The following is a 27,301-nucleotide window of genomic DNA, read 5'->3' as shown; positions in this document are numbered from 1 at the left end:
AAATCAGAATTAGTAAATCAATTAGCGTGACACTGAAAAAAATCAAGTCAAGTCAACAATTCCACCAACCAAAATGACCTGACATTTGTTTATAATTCAACACCCAGTGTGCTGTTACTTCATTCAAATAGTTCAAGCTGTACTCTGAAGATCTTATTACCTAAATACGGATCTGGCAATGATCAATAGCAGGGGCAATAAATATGAAACTTACCGACACAGTCACAGCACTCATCCCACAGCGTGCCTAGACAGAGCATGCACTCCTTACAACAGGAACAGTTTCCTTCACCAGGTCGGCACTGACACAACTCCTAGAAACACAGCACATTACGTCAGAGCTTTCAGAGATACAGAACACCACATCATAGCAGTTCTTTCCCTAGCAAGAGTTATTTTGTTCTTTTACAAAGGATAAGATTTAATAGTTTAGGCATCTCTGAGAAACTTATTTTTAATTAGTGTCTGCAATATCAAGTTATTGAGTATTAAAAACAAAATGAGGGAAAGGACCATTTTCCCCATGAATACTTGAACTTAATAACACTGCAGAATAAACTAAATCATTTTGCATACAGACAAAGCATTCACAGGTGTTTGGCTGCTAAGGTTTAATTTCTGTCTCAAAAAATAGAGAACATGTAGATAGCTTTATAAATATGCACATACCGCCTAGAATTAAAAGTAGCCTGCAGATGACCTATTTGTGAATTCTGATAGAACCATAATGGTGAAGTCACTTGAACCCAAGATATTTGGACAAAGACAAATGCCTCTTATGCAGTAATTTGTATCTGAAATATATCACTAAATGTTTAAATTCCCATCATACTATTTAACTTTAAGAATCTCTCTCATTTTGCATTCTTGTCACAGTCACTAAAGGTAAAAGGAGCCAACTTGCAGCCCAGTCAGTAGACCAGCCCACTCCTTTGTCCTTGGGCCAACTGGCTGCCTCTTTTTCCTGCCATGCCTTGATGTTAATAGGTGGGAGGCTGTTCTTCAATCCACCCTGATGTCAAGGGCCAAATGTACATGCTCCAACCACCTCTACACATATCCCATGCTTCGCAGATACTTCCTACAGCTAGGTAGCACTGGGACCCGAGCGCTGGAGTCTCACATGGGACTCTCACTCCCCACCAGATCTCAAGGTCCCAGCGCCCTCGCAGATGTTTTCAGGCCTAGCACCTGGCCTCTCTACTGGTACACACACCGGGCCTTCCATATCTGGCCTAGCACCCAGCCTCCAAACTGGGGCACATGCCGGGCCTTCATATATGTGGTCTTGCACCTGGCCTCTAGTCAAGAGGCACCTACCAGCCCTTGTCAACTGCCTCCTCTACCTCGGGGCCCCACCACTGCGCCCCACAACTCAACTACCTCTCACAACATCGCCCCAAACTCAGGGCCTCGCTACTCTACCCTACCATTTGAGCTTGGGGTCAACCACCGCTGTATGCTCAGGTGGTACTAAGCTTGCTGTGCCTGGCCCACCACTTTGCCCTCTTACTCAGAGCTTGAGGTAGAATACCTCTGCAGGCTCAGGAAGCACTCTCCTGCTGCGCCTGGCCCACCTCCAGGGTCTACCACCCCATAGGGCTCAGTTGCAGTTTCTCTGCATGCCTGGTCCTGAACTGCCTCCAAAGCCCACCCGAAGGTGGGGGCAGGGGTTTAGGCACCCTGACCTACCTTATGCTGGGATGGTCCTCAAACCTGGCATTTTAGTGGCCCTGTCCCACCACAGGCAGGACCACCAGGCCTCCCTATCCTAGCAGGGTACAATTTCAGGTCATGTCCAGGGCCAATGAGGCCGCCTCCTTCCCCATAGCCTCACCTCTGAAATATTCCTAGAGCAGAAGCTCCACTAGGTGATGTTGCTTCCAGCCCTCCTGAACACAAACTGCTCTGCTCTTATATCACAGCTCTCTAAAATGGCTGCTCTCATCAGACACCTGGCTGCTGGCTGCCCCAGCCTTAAAGTGACAGAGCACTAAAGCTGCTCTGTCACAGTGACAAAAATCAATGGTTAGAGAAAGAGAGCAAAATCATTGATAATCAGACCTTTGATACACTTATGGGATAATTCTTACTTAGGATGCCTGCACAAAACACCTTAATGCGCAGTGGACTGTTCTATTGTGCATTAGCACATCATGGCAAAAACGATGTTAATGCACTAATTAGTCTACTGTGCATTAAGTGTAAAAAAACCCCATTTGCCTTTGCCACCGTGCATTAGCGCAGCTACTTCACCTTTATCTAGTATCTCATATTAGATGTATCTTTTACATACTTTTTTACAGACCTATATGTACCTATAGGTACTTTTATGTGTACCTATATACATACCTTTTTGTGCTACAATGTGCTGGATCTCTGGCATGTTGAAGCAGAGTGGATTAATCAAGTCTGCTCTATGCACAAGCTGATGCACCAGGCGTTGAGTTGCACACATTTGTATAAATGGTGAAATGCATGTCAGACCTGGGAAAATGGCAGTTATGCACCTTTGAACTGAAACACCTTTGTCATGTTATAGTTAAAAAATGCGCCACTGCCATTTTCTCAGTGCTGATGTGCATTTTGCCATTTATACAAATGCATGCGAGACAGGGCCAGGTGCTTTCAAAAGCACCCGGCGCCAAGTCTCTCACACGTCTAAAAATGCCCAGGGGTACTAAACTCCATGTGCAGTAGCAAAGGCACATTAATGAATGTGTAGACGTGCCCACTGTCATCTAAAGAGGGAAAGGGAAATTATTTGCCATCATCAACATCATTATGATTTAACTGAAACATAAACAGAAACAACATCAATAGTCAAGAACACTTGGATATAATAGACTCATAGTATCATAGAAGTAAGCTCGGAAGGGACTTTGTAGATCTTCAAGCCCGACCCCCTGCCTGGGCAGAAGGAAAACTGGCCTCAATTGACCCCAGTCAGGTAGGCATCGAGCTGCTTCTTAAAGACCCCCAGGGTAGGAGCCAGCACCACTTCCCTTGGAAGTTGGTTCCAGATCCTAGCCGCCCTAACTGTGAAGTAGTTCTTGCGGATGTCTAATCTAAACCTACTCTCCAACAACTTGTGGCCGTTATTCCTTGTTATCCCAGGGGCACTAGGGGAAACAAGGTCGCCCCCAAACCCTTCTGGTCCCCCCTAGTGAGTTTATAGACGGTCACCAGGTCCCCCCTCAGCCTTGTCTTGTGAAGGCTGAACAGGTTCAGGTCCCATAGCCTCTCATTGTAGGGTCTGCCCTGCTGTCCCCGGATCATGCGGGTGGCCCTCCTCTGGACCCTCTCAATGTTGTCCACATCCCTCTTGACGTGGGGTGCCCAGAACTGGACACAGTACTACAGCTGTGGCTTGACCAGTGTCGCATAGAGGGGGAGGATCACCTCCTTGGACCTACTTGAGATGCACCTGTGGATGCACGATAGGGTCTGGTTAGCCCTGCCGACCGTGACCTCGCATTGTCGGCCCATGTTCATCTTGGAGTCAATGATGACCCATCTTATAAGTGTGCTGCTGGTTACTACTGCCCAAGTGCAGCACTCTGCACTTGTCAGTATTGAAATGCATCCTGTTTTTGTTAGCCCACCCCTGCAACCTATCCAGGTCTTTCTGCAGTCTTTCCTTCCCTGCTAACGTGCCCACCTCACTCCAAATTTTGGTAACATCAGCAAATTTGAACAGGTTGTTTTTCACCCCGTCGTCCAAATCGCTGATAAAGAAATTGAACAGTGTGGGCCCAAGGACCGAGCCCTGGGGGACTCCGCTGCCCGCTTTCCCCCAGGTTGAATATGACTCGTCCACCACCACCCTCTGAGTACGACCCTCCAGCCAATTTGCAATCCATCTGACTGTGTAGGCATCGATGCCACAGTCGCCTAGTTTTTTAATGAGGATGGGGTGGGAGACAGTGTCAAAGGCCTTGCTGAAGTCCAGAAAGACTACATCCACATGCTACAAAGAACATGTGTTAGCTTTCTTTTTTCTAAGAGGAAAAAAAAAATGAAGCCAGTGATACATACCAGAACGAACAGACTTTTGTTGAGGCTTCTTTATTAAATTTGCCTATACTAGTCACTTTTTTCCACATTGGTAAGTATGGAAGCAATTAGAGGACAAACCCTCTCCTCTCTGGACCTACACCTGGGAAAACTGGCAGAGGTGCCCTGTTGCAAAAAACCGAATGCTTACTAGGCCCGTGCAAATAGGGTAGTATTCAATTCGGATCACTGTCCCGAATCAATTCAGCTGAATCAGCTCTGGAAGGTTCGGTCATAGAGTATAATGGAGAATCACTGAAGTATTTATAACTTTGTCATTTTTTGGCTGATTCGGCTAAAAATTGTAGGAATGGTAGCCTCTTTGGAGGGCATGAGGCCTGCCAAAGCTTCAAGGAGATAGGTATAGGGGTTTCTGTGAAACTGCACCTCGGGCTGCTGACAAGCAAAACTCATGTCACGTGTGTGCATTAAGGTGCAGCGGTGTGAAAACTGTAGGTATGGTAGCCCCAGCTGAGGCCATGAAGCCTGCCAGGTTTCAAGGAGACAGGTCCAGGGGTTTCTGGGAAATAGCACCTCAGACTGCTGACAAGCAAAACTCATGACATGTGTGATACCGTGTGTCTGTGTGAAGGCGCGCCCTCACTGGAGCTGGGGCCTCTACACGACATGGAAGTGCGCCCCAATTGGGGCTCCTCCTCCCCTACAGCCTCAGTCCAGTCCACCACTTTAAATAACAACAGGTGATAATTTAGTAAGCAGCACAGTAACTCTAGTAGCAGCATCTCAGGCAGCCAAACTGTCATAGAGCTTTTCTTTCCTTTCCTGCACGACCTTCTTCACCAGCAGCTGCCAGAAAACTCTCCCTGCCAGCTCCAGCCCTGGGGCTTAGATGTGCCCACTGCCAAGGGCCCTGTGTCCTTCTGGTCAGTTGACTGGGGACAGGTGATAGGGGTACTGTTCTAAGGGCATGGCACTGGCAGACGAGGTCCTTTGGGTCAATCTGGTATCTCTTAGTAGAACAACTGAATTGTGAGAGAAATATGTCTTAGGAAGCTTTTGGGTTGAAAAACCCTTCGTCAGGCTGAGGAAGCACCTGCAGTTGGTGTCTGTGCTGTTCCTGGATTGAAGGAATAGTTAAAGAGCTAGAGGCTGGCATGCAATGCAGGCAAGAAAGCTAGTCAGTGAATATGGAAATGGAGACGTCGGGGGTGAGAGAGACAGGCTGGGGTAGGAGGGAAGGGGGATATAAAAGATAAAAGTGGAGAGGTACCTGGGGAGTCAGATGTCTGGCAGGTTGTAGTGTGTCATAAATCCAATGTCTATATCAAGTCCATGAGTTTCTGTATTTAGGAGGTTGATGAAGTGAAGTTCATAGGCCTCGCTGTGAAAACTGGTTTGTAAATTCAAACAAGCACTGAACCTTGCTAACCTAACCTCATCACCAGAAGCCAACTTCCTACAGCTCAAAACAAAACCTGCCAACAATCTCTAGTACTTTCACAAACTGTGCACCAAAATCTATCAAAGACAAGAATACCCAACTACCTGTGGTGGCACATTTCTCACAAAAAAACTCCTCTGTTTCCAGTCTCTCAGGCCTGATTCTGAAAGGGAATTTACAAACCACTTTTCATAGCCGGGCCTAAGAACTTCACTTCATCAGCCTCCTAGGCACAGAAACTCATGGACTCAATATAGACATTGGATTTATGATATACTACAACCTGCCAGGCATCTGACTCCCCAGGTACCACTCTACTTTTACCTGCTATATCACCCTTCCCTGCTACCCCAGCCTCTCTCTCAAAGCCTTTGACGCCTCCATTTCCATTTTCACTGACTGGCTTTCTTGCCTGCAATGCATGCCAGCCTCTGGCTTCTTTACTAGTCCTTCCATCCAGGAAGAGCACATACACACACCCACACACACACACCAACTGCAGGTGCTTCCTCAGCCTGATGAAGTGTTTTTCAAGCCGAAAGCTAGCATCCCAGGCAACTAAGCTGAGCTCACCTGGAGCCTCAGAACTCCACTGCAACCAGCAAGCCTCAGGCCTATCAAAGACGTGACGGGTCTGGGCTTTCCCCAGCCAAGACTGTGTGAGTGTGTGTGGTGGCTGGGGGTTATGGCACCTCCTACCTGCCTTTCACAAGAGGGATCCTCAGTCCTGGCATACCCTGGGGCTGCCATACCACCGGCAGTCCCACCAGGCCTCCCAACCCTGGTAGAGTGCTGTTTTAATGGTCATGCCCAGGACCTGGGGCCTCCTCCTTCCCCATAGCACCTGCCTATACCTTCAAGTTCGTCCTGGCACAGTAGCTCAGCAGGGACGTGTTCTTCCCCTACTGGCTGGTGATGCAGTGAGTGCCGCTCCAGCTCAGCGAGCGGGGCATTAATTGGATTTAAAAAAATGGAAACAGGTGCAGACAGAATGAGGAGGGTGACATTTACTCTGTCTGCACCTAGAGCTTGGGGAACCCCAACAGCGGGAGGTCCACCTTCAGGAACACCAGCTGCTCCACTAAACCAGGATCCAAGCAGGGGGGGTGTCACACCATCCCCAGCAATGCTGAACACCCTGTCGCTCGGAACACAGGTTGGTGGACAGGACAGGTGTTCCTGGGCAACTGTGGCCAGATCCTGCCACATCTGGCTGTGGCTTGCCCAGCAGTTCCATGTCCTTGGTGAGATGGGTAGCCATTGAAGCCTTGGCGCTACCTGTCCAAGCCTGGGGTCTGATGCATCTGGACCCCAACATTGAAGCTACACCCTTGGCCCACATTGGCAGCGGCTGGCATGGAGAAGACTGGCTGGTGCCATGAGGGCTGGCATCGGAAAGTGGATCCCCCTCTTCCATGTTCCTTCGCCTCTGCCCTTCTGCCTCCCTGACTCTGTTCACTAGCACCTCCATCCAGTGACTGAGGGTTTTGGTGCTGCCAGTGCACATGCTCCCCTTCACCCTTGGGTCACACATGTCCACCAGCATGTGGACTGTACTGGACTGCAACAGATCCAGCGGTTTTTTGATGCCCCCCTTCAGCCGCCTCACCAGTGCCTGCACGTCTGGTGATAGCAGCTTACTTCAGCCAGGAACATTGATCCCCTGGAACTTCTCCATTTGGTTCTCAAATTCCCTCACTGTGGGGATCTCCTGGCTAACGAGGGTATCGCCAGTGCTGAGGGTCTCAGTGCCCTCAAGGAACAGCTTGAGGACCACCAAGATCTGGGAGATGGCACCCCATTCAGCTCTGTTAAGGGGACCATTGATCCCAATCTCTGTGAGCAAGGCCATCTCAGGGATGGCCTTCTGTTGCTCCGCCAACCTTTCCAGCATCAGGTATGTGGAGTTCCATGGAGTGTCCACATCCTGCATGATTTTGTGCTGTCGGATGCTCAGCTGCCTGTTTTTCCCACAGCATCTTGCCTCCCTTGATGCTGCAGTGGAAGTAGCCCGCCACCTTCCTGCATTTTGAAATCAGCTGGGTGATAGTGACGGCACCATCACTGGCAGCCCTGTCCCCCTGCAAGTGTTTCACCTCCTTGCCCTGGACTATCTGCTTTCAGCAGTGCTGGCAGATAGCATACTTGGGATCACTTACCACCTCAAAATGATCCCACACTACACTGCCCCCCCGCCGCTTCTGGGTTGAGGGTGGGGATCCTGCTTTATCCCCCTCCTCAGCAGGCAGAGGCACAACAACAGGGGAAGCTGAGCCACCTGCCCCCACAACCTCCTCTGAGATGCCTTCCTGATAAGGAGACCTGGCTCTAGGAGAATTTTGAAGGGTGTGGAGCACAAACTCAGATTCTCTCTTGGTCCCCAGAATTTCTTTAGCTAGGGCACTCAGGTCTCCTGGTTCCAGATCCAGCTCCTCCTCTGGCACTGGGAGGCTCAATGCTGGGAGATGAAATTAGGGTGGAGAAGACTGTCATTCTGCTGCTGGTGGGTATTTCTGGTGTTAGGGGAGGTTGTACAGGTGCAGGGACAGGTACTGCTCCCACCTCCTTGCTCCCACTGTTAGCAGAAGACTCATGGCTGCCAGGAAAGAGAATGCATCTATGTTTGAGGAGGTGGAGGGAGAATCTTGCAGCTCTAGCTCTCCCCCTATCCCCACCCAGCCCCTCCCTCTCCCTTACCAGAAGACCTTGTACTTGCCTTTCCAGCATACTTCATTTTAATCTTTCCTGTGCTGGAAAATGTGTCTGTATGTGTAACTAACTAATAATATTTCCTCCTCTTCTTCTCTAATGTATGACTGCCAAACTTCTTCTGTGTTGTGTTTAATAATTTCTATCCGACTTCTTCTCCTATGATGTATGTGTATGAGTGTGTGTAATGTATGTACTTTCCTGCACAGTGATGGATCACACTGTCAGGGAAAACACAGCTTTCTTTTTAAAAAGTGGGGGGGGAAAAAACAAGAACAAATATAAGTTGAAAGAAATGGATTGGATTGAGATAAGTGGAAGGATTCTCGTTAGTAAGCTATATACGTTCCTTTCCAAAAACAGAAACTAGCAGGACACTGACTAGATAGAAAGCCAAGCTAGTTCAGTACCTTTCAGATACTGTTGCTCAAGCAGAAGCAGCTCACAGAAGGCACAGAAAGCCTGCAAACAGAGGCTTATATGCTATTTCTACGTCCCTCCCCCAGATGACTGTGATTGGAAGGGGACTCGGGAAAGATCACAGTTACAGGCCAGCTACGGATGCTTCCCCCCCGCTCCACCTCTCTCTTCTCAGTTTATGTTCCCCTGAAAGACTGCCTTCCGAATCTTTTCAATATCAATTCGGAGGTTTTCTCCCCTCTTGCAATTCGATTCAGATTTGGTGATTTGGCCTCTGAATCAGGCCAAATCTCCGAACTGTATCACAGACCAAAGCTTCACATAACACTTATGCTTACTTTCAGTTTTCCTAGCATTGAACCACCACTTGTGTATTCAGAAAGCCTACAAAAGTGCCCAGCTTTGCAGCTCACACAATCCTACAGACACTAAGATCTCTTGTAAAAATAGGGCAACTGAAACTAGGAAATAGTAGCTGTCTGGACAGCAGATGTAGTTTTAGATCACAGCACAAAATACAACTTTGTCATATTGAATGAAATAGTTTGAATGTTTGTAATAGTTGCCCATTAGCCAGTTTCAGGAAGAAGACAAGATTTATCTCCTTATCTAGGCCATTGTTTTGGTCTACGTGCGGAAGGTCCTGACTTTGCTCAAAGTCTTAACTCTTGAATTTTATCTTTAGAGGCCTTTAACAAAGAGAACCTAAAAATGACCCTTAAGCAAATATCCCGAATTCCAAGAGATCAAACCCTAGGGCCTTTGAAAAAATTGGAAAGAAAAGGTCACTTGTAGTAATATGGAAGTTCCCCAAAGTAATTAAAATGATCAACAAAAGAAACTAATTACTAAGCAAGAGAATCTACTGAGTAAGATCCGAGCCCAAATTTGGGGGTAGTGACAGGTTTGGGTAGGAGGGGCCCTAGACGGCAACTCACTCAATAAAAACTGTAACCTACTCTTCCAATTTGGAGGTAAATTCACTTGCAGAACAATGAAGGAAGAATCGCAAGTGTAGACCGGATCAGACTGATCACCTGAACCACCCTCTCCATGAACACGAATCTCTTAGTTCACGCTGAAGCTGCAGAGCTCCCGAAAGGGACTGAAGGAAGGGGACTTAGTCCTATCAGTACTGAGGCCAGCCCATTGAATCGTATTGCTGAGGCAAGTCCATTGAACCGTACTACTGAGGCCAACCCATTAAATTGTACTACTGAGGAATGAAACCATATTTAGGTGTTTGGCTTCTCGGAATTCTAGGATTGTAAGTATATTATGAAAAATAATAGTATTGATTCAAATTTAACTTTTAGTTGTAATTGTAGTTGTTTTTGTAATACTAATTCTTATAGCATTGTTTGGGAAGGAAGTGCATTCGGAGCATTGTTTCTGATATATGTAGTTATTGTGTTCTAAATGTTTGTGGTATTTCTTAAAGCTAAGCAGTGTTATATGTGTAGCAAAGAATTTTAAAATAAAATTGTGTTGTATGAATTAAGTGTGTAATCATTGTGAAATCGTGCAATCAACTAAGTACTCCCCCAGCCAGTGCATCAAACGAATCAGTAAGTTGTGTGGGATTTTCTCTATTCCATAACCCACTAGAGACAGACTTGAACAGCTAAGAGTGGTGTCATTTTTAGGTCAGACTAAATTTGTTTCGGTGACAGCATCTATTTAACTCCAATATCAACAACCAATTAGAAAGAAAATGTTCTTAAATAAAGTTTCACTAGCTCCAACACTTTAGATAAAAGCCGAGAGAAAACTCTCACTCCAGTGCTCTGATTCTCTTCAAAGACAGAAATTTCAATTAAGTTAAACTAAAGAACACTTGGGGGGAAAAAGCTCTATACATCAAAGGCCTTCTTTTGTTAACCACAGTTTAGGAACAGAGTACAGAAACCCGGTTTTTCTCTATAATGCACTGCCTGTAATAGCTAAGGAACATTACAGAAATACTTCTACATGACTTGGTGAGTAAATAGTAAAATAGGTTTGCTATATCCTCTTAATAAATCAGCTATTCATGTATATTTTTGGTATGGCAAAAATAGAAGTTTCTGTATACTATTTACTGATTTATAATTAGGTATAAATGTTATGTGACAGGACAGGAGCAAGTGACAGGTGGGAAGTAAGTCTCGTCAATTATTCTAAAGAACATCTTCACAAGAAAATTAACTTTTCTTTCCATCCAGAATAAAGTAATTTGATATTTTTCTATATAACTGCCACTTCACTCTCATAGCACCAGTCATTGCAAGTGTTAACACCTAAATCAGCATCAATTTTTCACTATACCGCAGACAAACTATACTTTTAAAAAGTGAAAACTACAAATGTCATTGCAGATCCAGATGATCTGCCCAAGTATAGATTTTTTCCAACATAAGTAATAGCCCTGCCTAAAAGAATTAGCTTATGGGAAGGCTTTCATTAATTTGCTTCCTGTAGTAATCAGCACGGCTAATACATCAGAAAGGGAAGTTCAGACCCCTTTGACCTTAGTTTAGTAGTTAAGTATGCATGTAACCCTTAATACTTCTCATTTTGTACAAGTCAAATTACATAGGCCAGTGAGGCTAACCTTTTTCGTGGGCATGCAGCAAATTAGCCCCAATACCCTCCCCAAGTGCCACTCTGATTCCCTTCCTGATCTGCTGTTCTACTTTCTTCCTTGTCCTGTGCTTTCTGCATGATCTGCTGCTCTGCCTTCTGCCCCATGCCCTGAACCGCTGTGTGCCATAAAGAAGCTGCCAGTGCCACTTGTGGTGTGTGCACTGCAGGTTGGCAACCCTGACTTAGCCAATTTATTTTGAACAAAGTTTTCGGTCAGTTTCTTGTATGTTATAGAAAAAACAACTATGACAGAAACACTGGAAGAGTTAATGGGGTAACAACAATAGCTTAAATCATACACAAAAGTGACACAGAAATATCTTTGAAGAGCTGATGGATATTAGAAGATCACACATGTTAGAGAAAAGGGTGGTTGGAAGATAACCATCTGTTTTTATCTTTCTAAAAATATAGGTTTATTATTTGTCTTGAGGTGATGACTCAAGTTGGGGGGGGGGGGGGGCAGGGGAAGAGAGAGCTCATTTTAGGCCCCAGGGGTTGCCCTACTAATAAATAAAACAATGGACCTTGTTCCTAATAATTTTATAATTAGACCTTGTCATAAGTTTTCCAAATGGAAAAGGAAATGTCAGGGTGGAGAGGAGCAGGAGGAGTTCGCTAGGCTTTTATAATCCTTGTGTAAGGGGTCTAAAAACTAGGGCTGTGTGAAGCTTTGGTCACCGATCTGATTCGGTGGAAATTCGGCCCGATTCAGCAGCTGAATCTCTGAATTGAATCAGGAGACCCTTTAATCTCTCCAAATTGAATTGGAACCCTCAGAAAGATTCAGACATAGATACAGCTTTAAATGTTTTTTTCTACATATCTCAAGGTACCAGGCGGCTCATGAATGCTGAGATGCTGGGGCAGATGGCGCATCCCACAGGAATGCAGCGGGGGGGGGGGGGTTGTCCCCAGTGCACTTGGCAGCTGACCCAGAAGTGGACCAGAAGCACTTCTGGTTCACTTCCAGGTCCGCCAGCAGCATACTGGGCCCCCCTCACGCCCCCTGGCTCAGCAACTAGTGCCTCCTAGGTCTGGGGGGGGCACCCAGGGACCCTTACAGCTGATTGCTGAGCCAGGGCAGTGCAGGGAGGGGGCATGTGCTTGGCAGCAGACCTGGAAGTGGACCGGAACTACTTCTGATTTGCTTCCAGGTTTGCCACTGAGCACGTGGGAGCCTCCCCTGTGCTCCTGGGGGATGCTCCATCCACCCCAACATAGCAGAGTTCACGAGCTGCACCTGGTACCTCAAGGTATGTAGAAAAAACATTTAAAGCTGTGTCTATGGTCGAATCAGCATCGAATCTTCAGATTCGGATTCGGCTGAATCGAATTGGGACAGTGATCCGAATCAATGAATTGAACCACTGTCCCCAATTCGGGCCAAATATGCATTCAAATTGAACATGTCCCGTTTTGTACACCCCTACTGAAAACCCAATCTTAAAAATTACCTTGAAAAGGAATTTGAGACTTTTTCTTCCCAAGAGAATTTTCAAATATGACTTTTTGTTCCAAGACAGGCCTAGCAAATAAAATAAAAATACATTTTGGGAAGTTACTTCTGTTTACCAGCCAGTTATACTTGCAGTTTTAAGTATAAAACTAGAGACATCAGGTGGTTACAACAAACAGATGGCAGGCAGCACAAAAGATGACACTGAAAACAACTGCATTTACTGCAGTAAGGTGTAGCAATGGTACTATCTGAGTACAATGTCTAATGTGGTCTTAAATCCAGGTTTGAAAGAAAAGAGCTGAGAGGAGAATCATGTAGTGCAGGGGTAGGCAACCCCTGGCATGTGTGCCACATGAAGGCATTTTGCTTAGCACATGCACCTTGGGGCAGATGGTGGGGAAGGGGCCAGAGTTGTGCTCCCACAACAAGGATCAGGCCCCTCACAGCTCTCTCGCCATCCATCCCTGGCATGCCAACATCTTACAAATCAAGGTTATGCGTGTTTTTGGCACTCTGCCCAAAAACACTCCGACCCCTGATTTAATGGGTTTGTAGGACTCTAGGAGAATTTCTTCTATATAAAAGTTGTAGCAATGGAGAAAGTACAGGGGTGCTTATGAAAGTTTGCCTATAAAAATCTTCTTGACTATACAAGTTGGTATCAGTGGTGGCAGAGAAGTGGGGAAAATGGCTCAGTGACTTCTACTGGCACCTGCATAGGGAAAAAGCATAACACTACTTTGAAGTAATTCCTCTGGGAGCCAGTCTGACCACTTCATGCCTTTTCAGTGTAAATGATATTTCAATATTACATTATTACCATGTTTGATAACCATACACTATCATTTACTAAAATAAGAATCTTGAACAAAAAAAATGCTTAATCACCCTAATGCATAGTGTTTTACCTTAACTACCAAAAATATATAATTATTCATATATGAAGCTATGGAAAGTTTTCAAGTAAAATTGAGCGAGCCACCTTACAAATGCAACTGAAACATGAACAAGCCAATGTGTGGGAGTAGGCTATTCTCTATAAGCTATTAAATTGAAAATATTTGAATCAGAGCCAGAGCACTAAATTGGCTCAGTCTGTAGATGCACTCTTGATTATGTTCATGTAAGTGTATTCCGACAGAACTAGATAAAACTCCGAATTTTACATATTCAGTGCTTTAAAAAAAAGCTGTTCTATTGTAGCTTGGAACAGAATTACTGATATACTAAACAGTAGTCTTTCAAAAGTAGAAATATTTATGAATACTGTCATTTAATTTTTTTCAAACACTTGGGGGAAGAGAGATGGGAAAGAAGGGGAGAAGAGATACTCATACTTTGCACAATTCTTCAACTCCACCCCCTCAGAATTTGATTGTATGTTTTTAGGGCAAGAACCACATATGTTTCCATAAAATACATATATGTTGTTTTTCTAAACCACTCTCAGTTCCAAACTGAGTCATCCAAACTGGATATTTGCACAGGATACATCTTTTTAAAGTAAGGTTGCATAAGATGTGGGTGAAGTAAAGCAGAGTAGGATGAAAATGCTCCTTGTTAAGAGCTGGGGGTGGTAAGAATACAGTGGAAAAAAAATTATTACTCATAAGCGAATTTGGCTACTCCCCAAATTGAACTGCTGAAGGTGCCTCAGAGTATATTTTTGAGATGCAAAGAAGGAGACCTTTTAATCTAAAAATATACCATGAAGTGGGAAGACAAGAAGATCATCCTGTGAAGATACTTCTGCATTAAAGGACCTATAAAGATGTTTTACTAACAAAACTTTGATACAAAGTATTTAACATATACATCTTATTTTCTCAGTGCAGTGAGAAACCTGAATTGAATGCACTGGCAATGTTTAAAAAACTGCAAAAGCTAATACTTTTTCTTAACATGGTAAAAGACAAACTTGGAAACAAACATGCAAACTATTCGGTAATCCAATTTTATTACCTACATATAAAAAACTTGCATAAAAGTTTTTTTTGTTTAAAAAACAACAAGATTATAAAAATATTCTTTATTTGATATTACAGAGCTGAAGGGCTGTCAACATCCTTTACAGCTATTTAAAGTGTGCATACACATTAACAATGGATTGTATCTTCACTTAAAAAACTTAAATCAAAATGAAGCATCACTAGCCATCTTTTCACTTTGTAGAGCACACTTTCTTTGGAAATGCATGTATTTCAAGTATCAATTTACAGCAGTTGCTCCACTACCTACAGCAGCTGTTTGAAAAAAAGGTAGCACTCTACAATAGAGTTCAAGTAATTTTATACATCTGCTCAAACTTGGCAGGCTTGAGCAAGGAAGGCAAAGGTGAAGTATGTTTCTCATGTTACAAGTCCTTGGATAGGAGGAGTAGGGAGAAGAGGAACTTTGTACGGAGTTTGTTCATACCATGGTAGCAGCTACTATGGAGCCCTAATGCACAAGTGTCTATACCCTAATTCCTACTACCCCAGAGTGGGCCCCATTCCCCATAAGTTGGGACCACTGGAATTTGTGCTGGAAGTGTGCGGTGCAGCAGCTTCTTTAATCTTGCAATTTCCCCCCGGGCGTCCCCTCCTGCTGATTGGTGGAGGTGCCCTGTCGGCACTGCCATTTGCCCCCCCAACTGACAAGGAGGCAAAAAGCATGGTTTTAAAAATGCATTTTTTGTCTCCTGCTGCTGATTGGTGGAAGGGCCCTGGCAGCCCCCACTTGTCCTAACTGGCCAGGAGGCAAAAACTGTGGCATATTTAAAACTCTGTTTTTCAGCTCCCAGCTGCCAGGAGTAAGTAGCAGGGCTACCAGGACCCCTCCACCAATCAGAAGGGGGAAGGGGAAGGGGGGAGGCGCATGGGGGAATCTGCAAAATTGAAGGAGCCACCATGAAGTGCACTTCCAGCACAAATTCTAATGATCCCTATCCATAAGCAAACCTCAGGCCTGCCTCCTAAGCCAGTCTCTTAGCAGTTGTGATGATACCACATCATACAACCATGTGCTTCTCATGACTTACTCAGTGTACTGAAGGGAAACAACAGAACTGTTAACAAAGCTTCTGCTCTATCACACTAGAATGAATCTCAGTGTGCTTACACAAGTTAAATTTTTTGCAAGAAGGCTCTGTAAAGCTGTGACACAACACACATGCATGGATGTAGAGCGCTTTTAAATAGCCCGTGACATGAAAAATTAACCCTGGTCAAAGCAGGTAAAAGATGATGGTGCTTTAAAGCAGAGTGCCTTAGAGAACTTGTGTTCCCCCCAGGGTTGATTATTTCTGCTTTGTGGGGCTGTCATTGGGGAGGGAGGGAGAGGGGTAGGGAGCAGCACAGACCTGCTGTGAGGCAGAATGGAGGCCTCTCACCTTGCAGCCCCCCCAAAGCTATCCCTTGCCTCATGGGCCCAGCCCGGCTCCCTACCAATGCCTCAGCTGGAGTAGCTGGGGGGGGGTGTGAGGCAAGGGAGCTCTGTTGCACCCCATACTACCCTCCAGCTCTGGCAAGGCAAACCAGCTGACAGCTCTGCGCTGCTCCCTCTCTCTCTCTCCCTGCTGACAGCCCAGAGATGGGAGGAGGGGGGCCTGGGATAGGGATGGTTAGGCAGTCTCCTCAAAGGCTGCTGGAGCGCCCCCACCTGCTGGCCAGGGCTGGAGCAGGCAGACTCCAGCTCCCCCTCTCACCCAACAGGCAAATGTCTGTTGGGTGGGGGGAGGAGGCTCTAGCTCATGCTGTTGTGTGTAAAGTGCCATGAGTTAGAGCAGGGCCCTAAAAGTCTGTAGCCCTCGTCATTCTCTAACCTATTCTATGTACAGAGGCAGGGAACAACAACTTATACTCTGTTCAGAGAGCTAATTTATATTAGCTACTCATTTGTTTGAAAAGCATTCAGGACTGAATTATCTCCCTGTAAAGGAAGTTCGCTACTTTATCATCTTGCACCTTCAAACCCAAATGCCCACAAAACCTCAACAGCACAAGAAGGAGGTTTTCATAACGACAAGAAAGTACTTTGGGCCCCCAAAGTACATGCCTAGTTACAGAAAGGCTGTTATATGATCTTATTGTACTTATTTCCTTTAAAAAAGGAAAGCTTCACTACAGGCTTTTGTCTAAGAAGTTGTTTCCAAGCCTGATGTGGCTTCTTTTTAAGATGGAGAAGCTGCAAAATACTTTACTGTAGTCTTTTGATGGGGAATACAAAAATTATAGCCAATAAAACAAGAACACAAATGAAGCAAGAGTACTTAGAAAGCTGAATGAATACAAAGTTCTTGATCTCATGCTAACAAAATAAATATTTATGTAGGGACCACCCTTAAACATTGCAGCTTGTAAGGAGTGGCAGTAATGACTGTACTGATTTCCAGCCATGATGGCAAAAATATTTATACAACTGCATGCTGTAAGCGAGATTGTCTTTTATTTCAATTTTTCCAAGCCAGGCAGTTTCACTATCTGTACAAATGAAAAAGTATCCACATGCTGTCTCATCTCCCCAGTGAAATGAAAAGAAACATTATTCACTTTAAGGCCACAAATTTTACTTATCCCACAGTTGTCCTGCTTTGACGGGGAAAGCCTTTTATCTTCCAGTTTAACATATCAAGAAGTTTTGCTTGTTTTTAAAGTTCACAATTCTATTACCAAGATAATTTTAAGAAAATGTAAAGATTCTAGACTACCTGCACACCTATACACAGGGCTCAGAATCAAGAATAATCAGGTACGTCTCACATAGCACTTAACACTAGCCCCACAACCAAACTAACACAGTCAATGCTGTTGCTACAGAAACAAGCAAAGGATGATATACTGATTTAGAGAAGCAGCTGATGCTTTAAGAGTCATGAAAAACCCCATGAGCTGTGTTTTGCTCTGCACACTCAGGTGACTCCTTCCCTGTCCTTACCCAATTTATGTTTTGTGGAAATAGAATCGCGAAGCAGGCCAGGACTACTCATAAGAAAAGGACAGGCCTGAAACAAACTGCCTGGTTACCCCAAAACTAGGGATAAAACAAAGGCTTGTTTATTGCAGAATAACATATTTTGCATTCTTCATAGTGGGAAAGTGTTTTGAAGTGATGTAGATAACTGACTAAGAATGAGGTATAAAGGCTAGTTTAAATGCTGGGTCTCCTGACTTTGACAGGATCTCTTCTTCTAAGCAAACGAATGTTTGAGATACCAGTAAGAAGACTATTAGTAGAGAAAATAAAAGAAAATCTCCTTCTACATTTGCCCTGATACCCATCGCTGAGGCTGCACTGAAGCAACCTGTTCTACAGGAAAACAAAGCTCCTATTTGCACAGGTGGAGCATAACTATCTCAAGGATGGCTAAACCCTGGGGCCACATCCAGATTTGCAGGGGCATGTGCTAGTAACAGCACAAATTTGTGCTGCTACTTTGTACTGCAGGGCATGCCCCTGCACGTGCACTTTGGTGAGGGACAAATTGTCCTGCTTCAGGCAAATTGCCCTTTCCTCGCTTCTCCCAGCATGCTGGAGTAGCTGGGGCACAAATGAAATAATACAGAGGCTCTGGCCAGCAGCCAGAGTGTCTCCCTAAAGGACTGGGCCTCTATTTGTTCCGGCTCACACTATTGTAGCATGAACTGCTTTTATTCTTGGCAGGTTTCGTTTTGTTTTTTTTTGCTACTGGGAAATCCTGGTAACAAATTTTGCCCCCATCCTAAAAATTTTCAGCGTGGAGCACATTTTAATGTTCTGGGTGTGTGGCTTGCAGTGTCAAAAACTGCATGTGTCTGCATGTCTGGATGTGGCCTACTAGTACAAACAGCAACTTTGAGGTTGTACAAGTGTATGCCACCAGCTGTAACTGGGGTGAATCACCAGTCTACATAAGGCCAAAGAGAGCACTACAAAATATGAAGTTTAGTGTATTAAAAGGGACCAGTAGCTGACAAAGCCAATTCAAGGAGACCACATATATGCATTTGCTGTGGTTCTCAATGTTATAGATGTCTTTGAAACTGAAGTTTTTTGAGATTTTCTGATCCAAGTGGCACTAGCTTCAAGCATCCAGATTCCAAATTAATTCAGCAAGACATGCAAGTGCTCAAAACATCCGAGCATTGGGTGTTTACTTAGTAGGCATCTTAAACTATTTTAACGAAGCACTTTCTTTTGGGAACAGACATTATTAAAGAAATTTCCAGTAATCAGTTATATGCTGAAATGCAATGTACCTTCAAAGTCACAATTAGTATAGTCCTTTTCTAGAGAGTTTTAAGCACATTTGTAGTTGGAAATGAGATAAGGAAAATGATCCTTACAACATCCACTCACTGCAAGCACAGAGCCCTATCTGTTGACTTAAGTAAAAAAAAGGGAACTCTTCCAATTTCTGTTGCTGTTTTTTGAGCTCACACATCTACAGAATTGTTAACTAGTTCCCTTAGCAAAAGCCCTATTACAAATGGCAATTCATGTGCCAGGAAGAACCCATTTCAGAGCCCAGAAGGAATTTGCCAGTCTGGCAGATATTTTTATTTGTAAACTGAGCAAATTTTATATGGAAGCTAATGAAACAAACATGGAAACTCTTGATGCCATTTTAAAGTTACTTTTTATATTACAACCACACGTTTAAAGTAAACACACAAAATATGTTACAGACTTATGACGTTTTCCTTCTCTCCCTCATTTCCTAACTTCAGTAATCTAAAACCTGAGCTTTGAAAATTTAGAATCCCATTACCCACAATTCTTAACTGCATTATGCAGTCTTGAGCTGAGCTATGCATTTAGAAAGCTAGCCATCACCTCCAGATGCCATGTTTCTTAACTGCCCGCAGAAAAGCAAAAGAAGTTCTTTCCACAACCTGCATCTAGGTACTTAAGTAGATACTGATGTTCACATCACAGACCATTTTAAAAAGCATCAGATACTTTACAAAAAAACTCTGAAAGCATCCTAATTTTAAATAATGTATGTCCTCTATTCCTCATGGTTACTACTAAAATTGTGAACAACAGAACTTATATTTATTTATAACCCAGTTTAAAAACCAAACCAAGCAAAAACAAAAAAACAACCAACTAACTTTGGTGATAAACAGAAGAACCCACCTTTATTTGGGAGATAAGGGACAGGAGCCTAGCTCCATTTTGTATTTATTTAAAATCTGAAATGAATGGTTTCCATTAACATTCACAAAACATACAGTAAAAGAATATAAAAATAGAACAGTTTCCAAAAAAATTCAACTTTCTTAATAAGTAGCTAAGCAAAATAAAGCTTTGCTTCTTTAAAATCCTAGCATTTTGATTCATATTTCACACTCTCCCCTCCCTCCCCCCCATTGAAAATGAAGGGCCTGACTCAAAAATTATCATTTAAATTTCACTGGGATATTATTACTGTTGACTGTTTAGATCACTAGATCTACTTGAGACATCTTTTCAAATCTGTTTCTAAATTTTTAAGGTAAAAAACAGAAGTACCTTTTCATACCTGGATTAGACATTTACTGACATCACTTGCACAGAGGGCCTTATTGCAGCTTGTTGATGGCTGAATCCATAATAAAAACATTAAGACAGTTAAAGCAGGCGCTGTGACGTACTGTGACCTCATGTTTCCTGCAGGCAGGCGATTTCTGGAACCTCCAAGCAGCACTGAAATCAGAAACCACAACTGAAAAGGCTGCTTTAGCTAGAGTGGAAGCCCTTTTTTGTAACTCTTTCATATAACTCCTTTCATATAACTCTTTGGATACCATTTAATATTTCTGGTAGGGTGAATTAATTTAAATCAAATTAAGTGCATGTGTGTATATGAATATATATAAAACAATTTATTTGTGCCAATATAACTTTTGATTATAACTTACTCTAAATTACATTATAAACTGCCTCAGGGGTATAGATTGTAGCCGTGTTGGTCTACAGACATCGGTAGACAAGGTTCTTTGGGTAAATCTGATATCTTTTATTAGACCAACTTAAATAGTTGGAAAAATTCTTCTTAGCAAGCTTTCAGGCACAAACACCCGTTGTCAGGCTGAGGATTTGTCAGGCTGAGGAAACATTATGAAATGCCTGTGTTTTTCACATGCTATGACTAATAGAGTATTTTATTTGAATGTTATAACCCTCCTCCCCTCAAAAAAAAATCACACACGCCAATACTAAAAATTAAGGGGCTGCCTCTGCAATCAGGTACATAACTTCTCTCATATGAAAATTATTCAGTTGCAGCATCAAGGGCTAAAATTCTATCTGTATCAAAAACATTTTTAATGGCATGAAATCTCTTTCAGTTCAAAATAAAATTGCTTGTGTTAACACGAAGTCTAACTTACATGTGAATATATCAACAAAGGCAATGTGAAATTTTTACACTCAACCCTAAACTTTCAAAAATAAGAACTTAATGCTAACTGAAGGTGTGATTTTTTTCAAAGCAAAAAGGGGACCAGGTGCACCTGTAACTTCAAACCCTGCCAAAAAGAAAGTAGTCTAGTTAAGCCATTCCATTTTTTCCACTTGTGAAAGTCTATCAGTAGGTAGGTAAGTAGTATTTATTACAAAGGCAGCATGGAATACTGCTTTCACCATTCCTTATTATTTGCATCATGGTACCCTAAGAACTCTAATCATAAACCTAAACCCCTTTGTGCTGCAAACTGTACACAAACACTACAAAAGACAAGTTCAGTCTCAAGCAGCTTACAATGAATTGCTATTGTTTTCACCATGAGGATGTTAATGAGACTCTAGATTCGTTTTTTTTTCCAGCAATGAGCATTTTAAGTGTGAAACTACTTTGCAAAGAAACATTTCTACGTGATCTCCAATTCCACAAGTAGGCAGGAAACTAATTTAAGAAACCAGTGCAAAACATCCTCTGGAGGAGTTTAAGACTGCAAGTGGGAAGAGAGTCAAGAATTCCAACATGTAAACAAATAAAGATGTAGGATTGAAATAGAGAGGTTAAGTCCTTAAATATACATTTTTTAATTTAGAAAAACATGATTCATATTCGCTTAGAGTTTTGCAGAGCTTCTTCTACCCAAGCCACAGACGCAGGATCCTTCATAAAACCACAAACCATTTACATTCACTGTTTATTAAGACATCAAACATATACGAGGTTTGATGCTCACCATAATTAGAATCTAGATTTCACTATAATTATCTTAAATAAAAAAGCAGGAGACAAAAATTAAGATTCTTCAAGGTAACTTGAAGTAAGAGAGGAAGCCCAAGCAGAGAAGCTAGTGCAAACATTAAGCTTTGATAGAGGATGATTAAAATGGGCTTTTAATCAAAGCGTTTGTTTCATCATCATCAGTCTGGATTTAATCATGTATATAAATGGCTTCTGAACACCAAATTGGATAGATGTTCCTTGTATGAACACACTCCTAGTGTCCCGTTAATCTAACATAGACGCCAGTAGCAGGGTGAGGAGCTTAGTTTTCATTGCCCCCCTTCCCAACGCCCTCCCTGCATCTCTCATTCCTGTATCTTTACTCAACACATCTTTGCTGCACCCTGCTTGCCCTCAAACTATTCACTGCCGTCAACCATCTTTACCCCTTACCCTTGTTCAGTTTCTGCTAACTACCTACCCTCTTGTTTCTCCTTGTGTACATCAGTCCACTCATTCCCAGTTATTCACTTCCCAAAATGTGCGCCTAACCACAAACAGGGCTCTCTGGTTGAGTCCTGGTAAGCTTTAGTTAACCTGGAGCTAGCTCCCCTTGGATCTATGCTGTAAAGCAGTCAATGCTTCCAGCCAACCCAACCTGCTGAAACCCTCTCCAAGCAAACTTGTTTTAGCCAAAACCTTCCTGAAGTAGGCAAAACCCCAGTATGGCAGTGTCTCAAGAAGGCAGTGCAGATTTATAATTTATAAACTAACCAAAGTTGATACAGAAAGAGAAGGAGGGAGATTAGACATAGCTATATAGAGAGAGAGATTAGACATAGAGGGATATACATATCTACAGAGAGGGATATACATATATATATATATATATATATATATATATATATGCACACACACACACATATCTGTGTGTGTGTGTGTGCGCATGTGTGTGTATACACACACAGACACAGATAAGATAGTTATATCTATCTGTCTATACATAGAGAGTAACTATGTATAGAAAGATGGACAGGAAGGGGGAGAGAAATATGAGATACAGATTTTTAGAGATTAGATATAGCTATAGATATAAATACAGGGGAGAAAGTAGATATATTAGGGAAGAGGGATTAGAGATATATATATATAGGGAGAAAGATTAGAAATATAGATATCTCTATCTATATATGGAGAGAGATTAGATACTGATATCTATCTATCGATAAATAGATATAGATATATATATATGGAGGGGGGAGAGAGATTAGATATAGCTAGAGAGAGGGGTGGGGAGAGGGATTAAATATATACACAGACAAGGAGAGACAGAGATTAGAGATATCTGGATAGAGAAAGATATAATAGATTAGATACAGAGCTCTACAGAGAGGGAGAGAAACAAGAGGGAGCGAGATTACATACAGAGTTGTGCACGGAGAGCACAGCCGGGCTGGGCGCACACGCACAGCTGCAGCACCAGCTCCCTGCGACCCGCGGCCGGTCCCAGCCTCGGACGAAGTGAAGCCGAGGCGCGCAGAGCCCCCCGCCCCCCCCGGCCCGGCCCGGCCCGCCCCGCCTGAGGCGCCGCTGCCCAGCGCCGGCCGGGGCCGCGCGCATCTGCGTGGCGGGGAGCCCGCCTGGGCCCGGCCGGGCCGCCGCGGCCTGCCGCCACCGGTAGTCCCCTCGCGGTCCCCGAGGAGAGATGGGCCCAGGGTGTCTCCCCGCCCCGGCGCGGCCGCCGCATTCCCCCATGGTCTGCGGACAAAGAGCCCCAGTCCCCCTCACCGCACGGCGCCGCTCCCGAGGAGGCAGAGGCAGCCCCGGCCCCGCCGCTTCCCCCGCAGCCAGGAGGAGGCGGGTGAGGAGGCAGCGCCCCGCCTAGGGGCAGGGACAGGGACAGGCCGTGCCAGGGGGGGAGCTGCGGGGCACGGAGGTGGCTGCAGGCCGTGGCACTGTTGAAAAGTTATCTTTTACACTGTTGAAATGTTATCGTGTTTCTTTCGTGTTCCTCTTAGCATTTATCCAGATCCAATTAACATTAATTATACACACTTTTTTGTAGTCAGTGGCCATATCTACATGAGATGCTACTGCGCCATAACGTTGGTGGGCACTAACCCTAATGCGATGCTACTGGGCAGTAGCTTCTTGCTACTGCGCAGTAACGTCAGGAAAAAAACAAACCAACCACAAAACAAAACACAAACCTGTGCATGGTGGCTGCTGCATAGTTATTTAGTAGTTGGTTATGCAAGTACTAAATGACTGCACAGTTGCCTGCCACTCGTAGTTGTAGCCAGTGTGTACTTTCCTCTATATCTGCAGTTGTAAGAACATTTCATCATTTACTTCACAAGATCCAAAATCCGTTTTTCATTCTTACCAACTTCAGCTTGATCCTCTTATTAAGGTACAGACCTGGGGCAGCTCTCTCTGGTTCTTCAGTGCCAAATAAAAGTAAACAAAGGAGTATAGCTAGCACAGCAGAAGTGTCAGGCTCCTTAACTGCTTTTCCTAGCTGGCACAGTGTGGCTTTTTTGTTTACTATCTTCTTATCCTGGAATAGGACTAGTTATGACATGACACTGGATTTTCTCTCCTGATAAATCTTTAAGCTTTTTCCCCATCTGAAAAAGCACTTTCTTTATACAGGTATATATGGCATGATGCTCTGTGGTTCACCAAGTAATTAAACAGCTGCTGTAGGTTCAACTCCCAGTATTTAGATCTGTTTTCCAACTAGCTAGTTTCTCATATAAACTTTTTAATTCAGGAGTAATTTCAGAGCAGACATCAGACCCAAAGTGTATGAATACCATATTTGCTTGCAAACACACCCCTCCCCCCCCAAAAAAAAAGTTAAAAAAAAATTAGCAGCTAGAAATTGGAGTGCACACTATATGCAAGGAAATATGGTGGGTAGGTGGGGTGCAGAAATGAATTCTGCAGGGAGAAGATGACAATGAGCAGGTTTGGCTCCCTAGCTGCTGCTATTCAAGTTACTCATCATGAAGAAAAATCTTTTCTTTTCTTCATTGTTTTTCAAAAACAAGGTCTCTCATTTCAGAACCATGTTATACATGAGAAAATAGTGTTTAATGACTAAGACAGCAACTATTTTTTAATGAAGCTCTCTAATCTTTCACAAATAAATACTTCACTGGCTTACACTTTGGCAACACTAATGATAAAAGCTATACATGTTAGCTCTGCTCAGCAGAATGATAGAAAAGATAAAGGCTACCCAATCATCAGTTGATCAGAAACTACTGGAAACATGAAAAAAATACAAATATTCCCTATCTTTAAATAGCAATGTTTACAGGTTATTTAACATGTTATAAAGGTTCAAAATTTAAATTTCACTGCTACAAAAACTCCAACTGTATATTAACATGACCAATAAAATTTATTAAACGTTATATTTACAATTATTTACATATCTTCCATAGGTAAATATTAAAATAGACAATGTACAATTTAAGAATTTTCATTCAAAGGCATTTTGTTGGAAAAAAAATAGGCTCTATTACGAGACCACCATATAAGAGCAAAAGGTTTTATGTTTTAATTTAAATAAAAATATTTTCAGCATAGTAAGTCATAGGTATGGCATTACAACAGCAGACTAATATGAAATATGATTTTGTAAATATTACAATTGTTTATGTATCAGTTACTGAAGTAAAGGAGTTGAGCTGAGCATGCAATACAGTTCAGTTTCAAATCTTTTACAGTTGTGGTGATGAAACAAGTAGCTAAATCAAACACATGCCTTATTAAAAGAACTGCCAACCAGAAACACACTACACTTAATAAAAACTACAACTTTGGTCCAATAAAACATTAGACAAAACAGTTTTACAGTTAAAATATCTATTTTTATACAGGTTTTGAACATTAATTACAAGACTATTTACATTTGCACAACATGTATAAAATAAGTTATTTAAAAATGAAGACAATATTACATCTTTTCCAAAAAGAAAAATGTACAGATAATTTACAAATATAATAAGATGAATACATTTTTCTCCTCCAAATCTTTTATTTTCTTCCACAGGTCGTGTCTTTGTTTTGTTCTGTGGGAGTTCAACTGTTATTGAAATGTTATAATATAAAGATTTAAAGCAAGCTTTATTAAATATCAATTTTTTTCAGTGGCTGTTCTACCCTGTTAACAGCTTCCAGCGCTGTAAACTCGCCATGTTTTATAATCCTTTAAAAGGAATACATGCTAAATTTGTAGTTAACTTTTAAAATATAAATAATGGTACTTATCAGGAACTGGCTGTAGAACTAGCATCCAATATAACCAATGTCATTTATCACTAAGTGACACAGTGTGTAACATCCATTTTCCATGTTTTACAAGACTTTGTGAAAACATTTTTCTGAAAGAATACCTGGATTACTGAAAAAGTGGTACTCCACAAATGGAAGTGCTAGAGCTCAACAGATAAATAAATTTCTGTCCATCATGGTACATCACTTTCAAGTTGTAGACTAAAAGAGAGATGGTAGCTATCAAATTGGTGTCAATTCAAAGTCATCATTAACATCAACAAGAGGAACATAAAACTCCTGAATTTCATAAATGCTGATAGATTTGTATGTAGCAGGATCAAGTTCCTGTAGTTTGAGCTGCCATTCCAGTCTCTGTACTGCATTTAAAGCTGCTGCTTCATGCTGCTGCCTCATCAAAAGACATGTCTATTTTAGGAGAAGAAAAAAGTTAAATTTAATTTTCAAATACTGAAAAGTTAAAAGAAGAGTTTCATTTAAGCAATGCCAGTGAGATTTAAAAGCTGGAAGATATACGCTGGTAGTACTATTTTATCTATGTACATATAAATTTTAATTCCAATATTATTTGATGGACAGACCTGTGTTTTGCTGAGTTCTTTACATGACATGAAGGTAAGCTGCTTATATTGTAATTCTCTCCCATTTATGATATTGTACCTAAACAAGTCCATCTCATCTCTACAGCATCATCTATAGTCTATATTTTCAGACTTGACAAGACACAAAGATACATACCTTCAATTTGTCAAATTTATCATCTACATCTTGTAGCCATGACATGAACTGCCTTGCATTAAATCGATCCCTAACAGATGCTTTACTATCATCAGCCTGCAAAAGAAACATATTAGAATCAGTTTTTCAAATAATAAAGTGGCATATACTATTTAGTATCAACTCATTCTCCTACTATAAACTAAAATTTGTGGGACGTTTGGAAACTGTTTTAGATGAAAATTAGACTTTGATTCAATGCACTAAGATTGTATATGCCGATAGCATAACAGTTCAAATTGCCACAATGTTTCATTATGGGTATATTAATTAACAAAGAACTGAGTTTTAAATTCTAGGATTCAAAGTTATCTGAACCATTTTGGATAGGAGGTTCTGAAAATTAGAAGACTTACATAAATCTCAAAATGTTATTAATTTTACTTATGCTAAGATGCATCCAGCATAGAATTATTAA

General features: G+C 42.5%; 2 protein-coding genes across 7 annotated transcripts in view; both read right to left on the bottom strand.

Annotated features, from left to right (window-relative positions):
• Positions 1-23,692, bottom strand: part of TWSG1 (twisted gastrulation BMP signaling modulator 1) — a 39,018-nt gene extending 15,326 nt beyond the window's left edge. Inside the window, exons 1-3 of one of the 3 annotated variants that reach the window (XM_006262854.4) lie at positions 23,587-23,692; positions 20,158-20,321; positions 215-314 (exon numbers count right to left, since the gene is read on the bottom strand). In XM_006262854.4, coding sequence (XP_006262916.1) covers positions 215-314; positions 20,158-20,280 — 223 coding nt within the window. In that variant the 5' untranslated portion in view covers positions 20,281-20,321; positions 23,587-23,692. Of the gene's footprint in view, positions 1-214; positions 315-12,669; positions 12,741-20,157; positions 20,322-23,223; positions 23,319-23,586 lie in introns of those variants that run through there. The other 2 variants (XM_059724247.1, XM_019490338.2) reach the window with 2 other exon arrangements.
• A 1,499-nt stretch (positions 23,693-25,191) lies between these two features.
• The window catches only part of ANKRD12 (ankyrin repeat domain 12), a 151,157-nt gene continuing 149,047 nt past the window's right edge, over positions 25,192-27,301 (bottom strand). For all 4 annotated transcript variants that reach the window (XM_019490468.2, XM_006262850.4, XM_059724245.1 and 1 more), the window contains 2 exons: positions 26,845-26,940; positions 25,192-26,514 (listed from right to left, as the gene is read on the bottom strand). In XM_019490468.2, coding sequence (XP_019346013.1) covers positions 26,329-26,514; positions 26,845-26,940 — 282 coding nt within the window. In that variant the 3' untranslated portion in view covers positions 25,192-26,328. The remainder of the gene's footprint in view (positions 26,515-26,844; positions 26,941-27,301) is intronic.

The sequence above is a fragment of the Alligator mississippiensis genome, chromosome 3 (assembly GCF_030867095.1).
Source record: "Alligator mississippiensis isolate rAllMis1 chromosome 3, rAllMis1, whole genome shotgun sequence".
Taxonomy (NCBI): Eukaryota; Metazoa; Chordata; order Crocodylia; family Alligatoridae; genus Alligator; species Alligator mississippiensis.
This window is presented reverse-complemented; position numbering and strand designations above follow the sequence as displayed.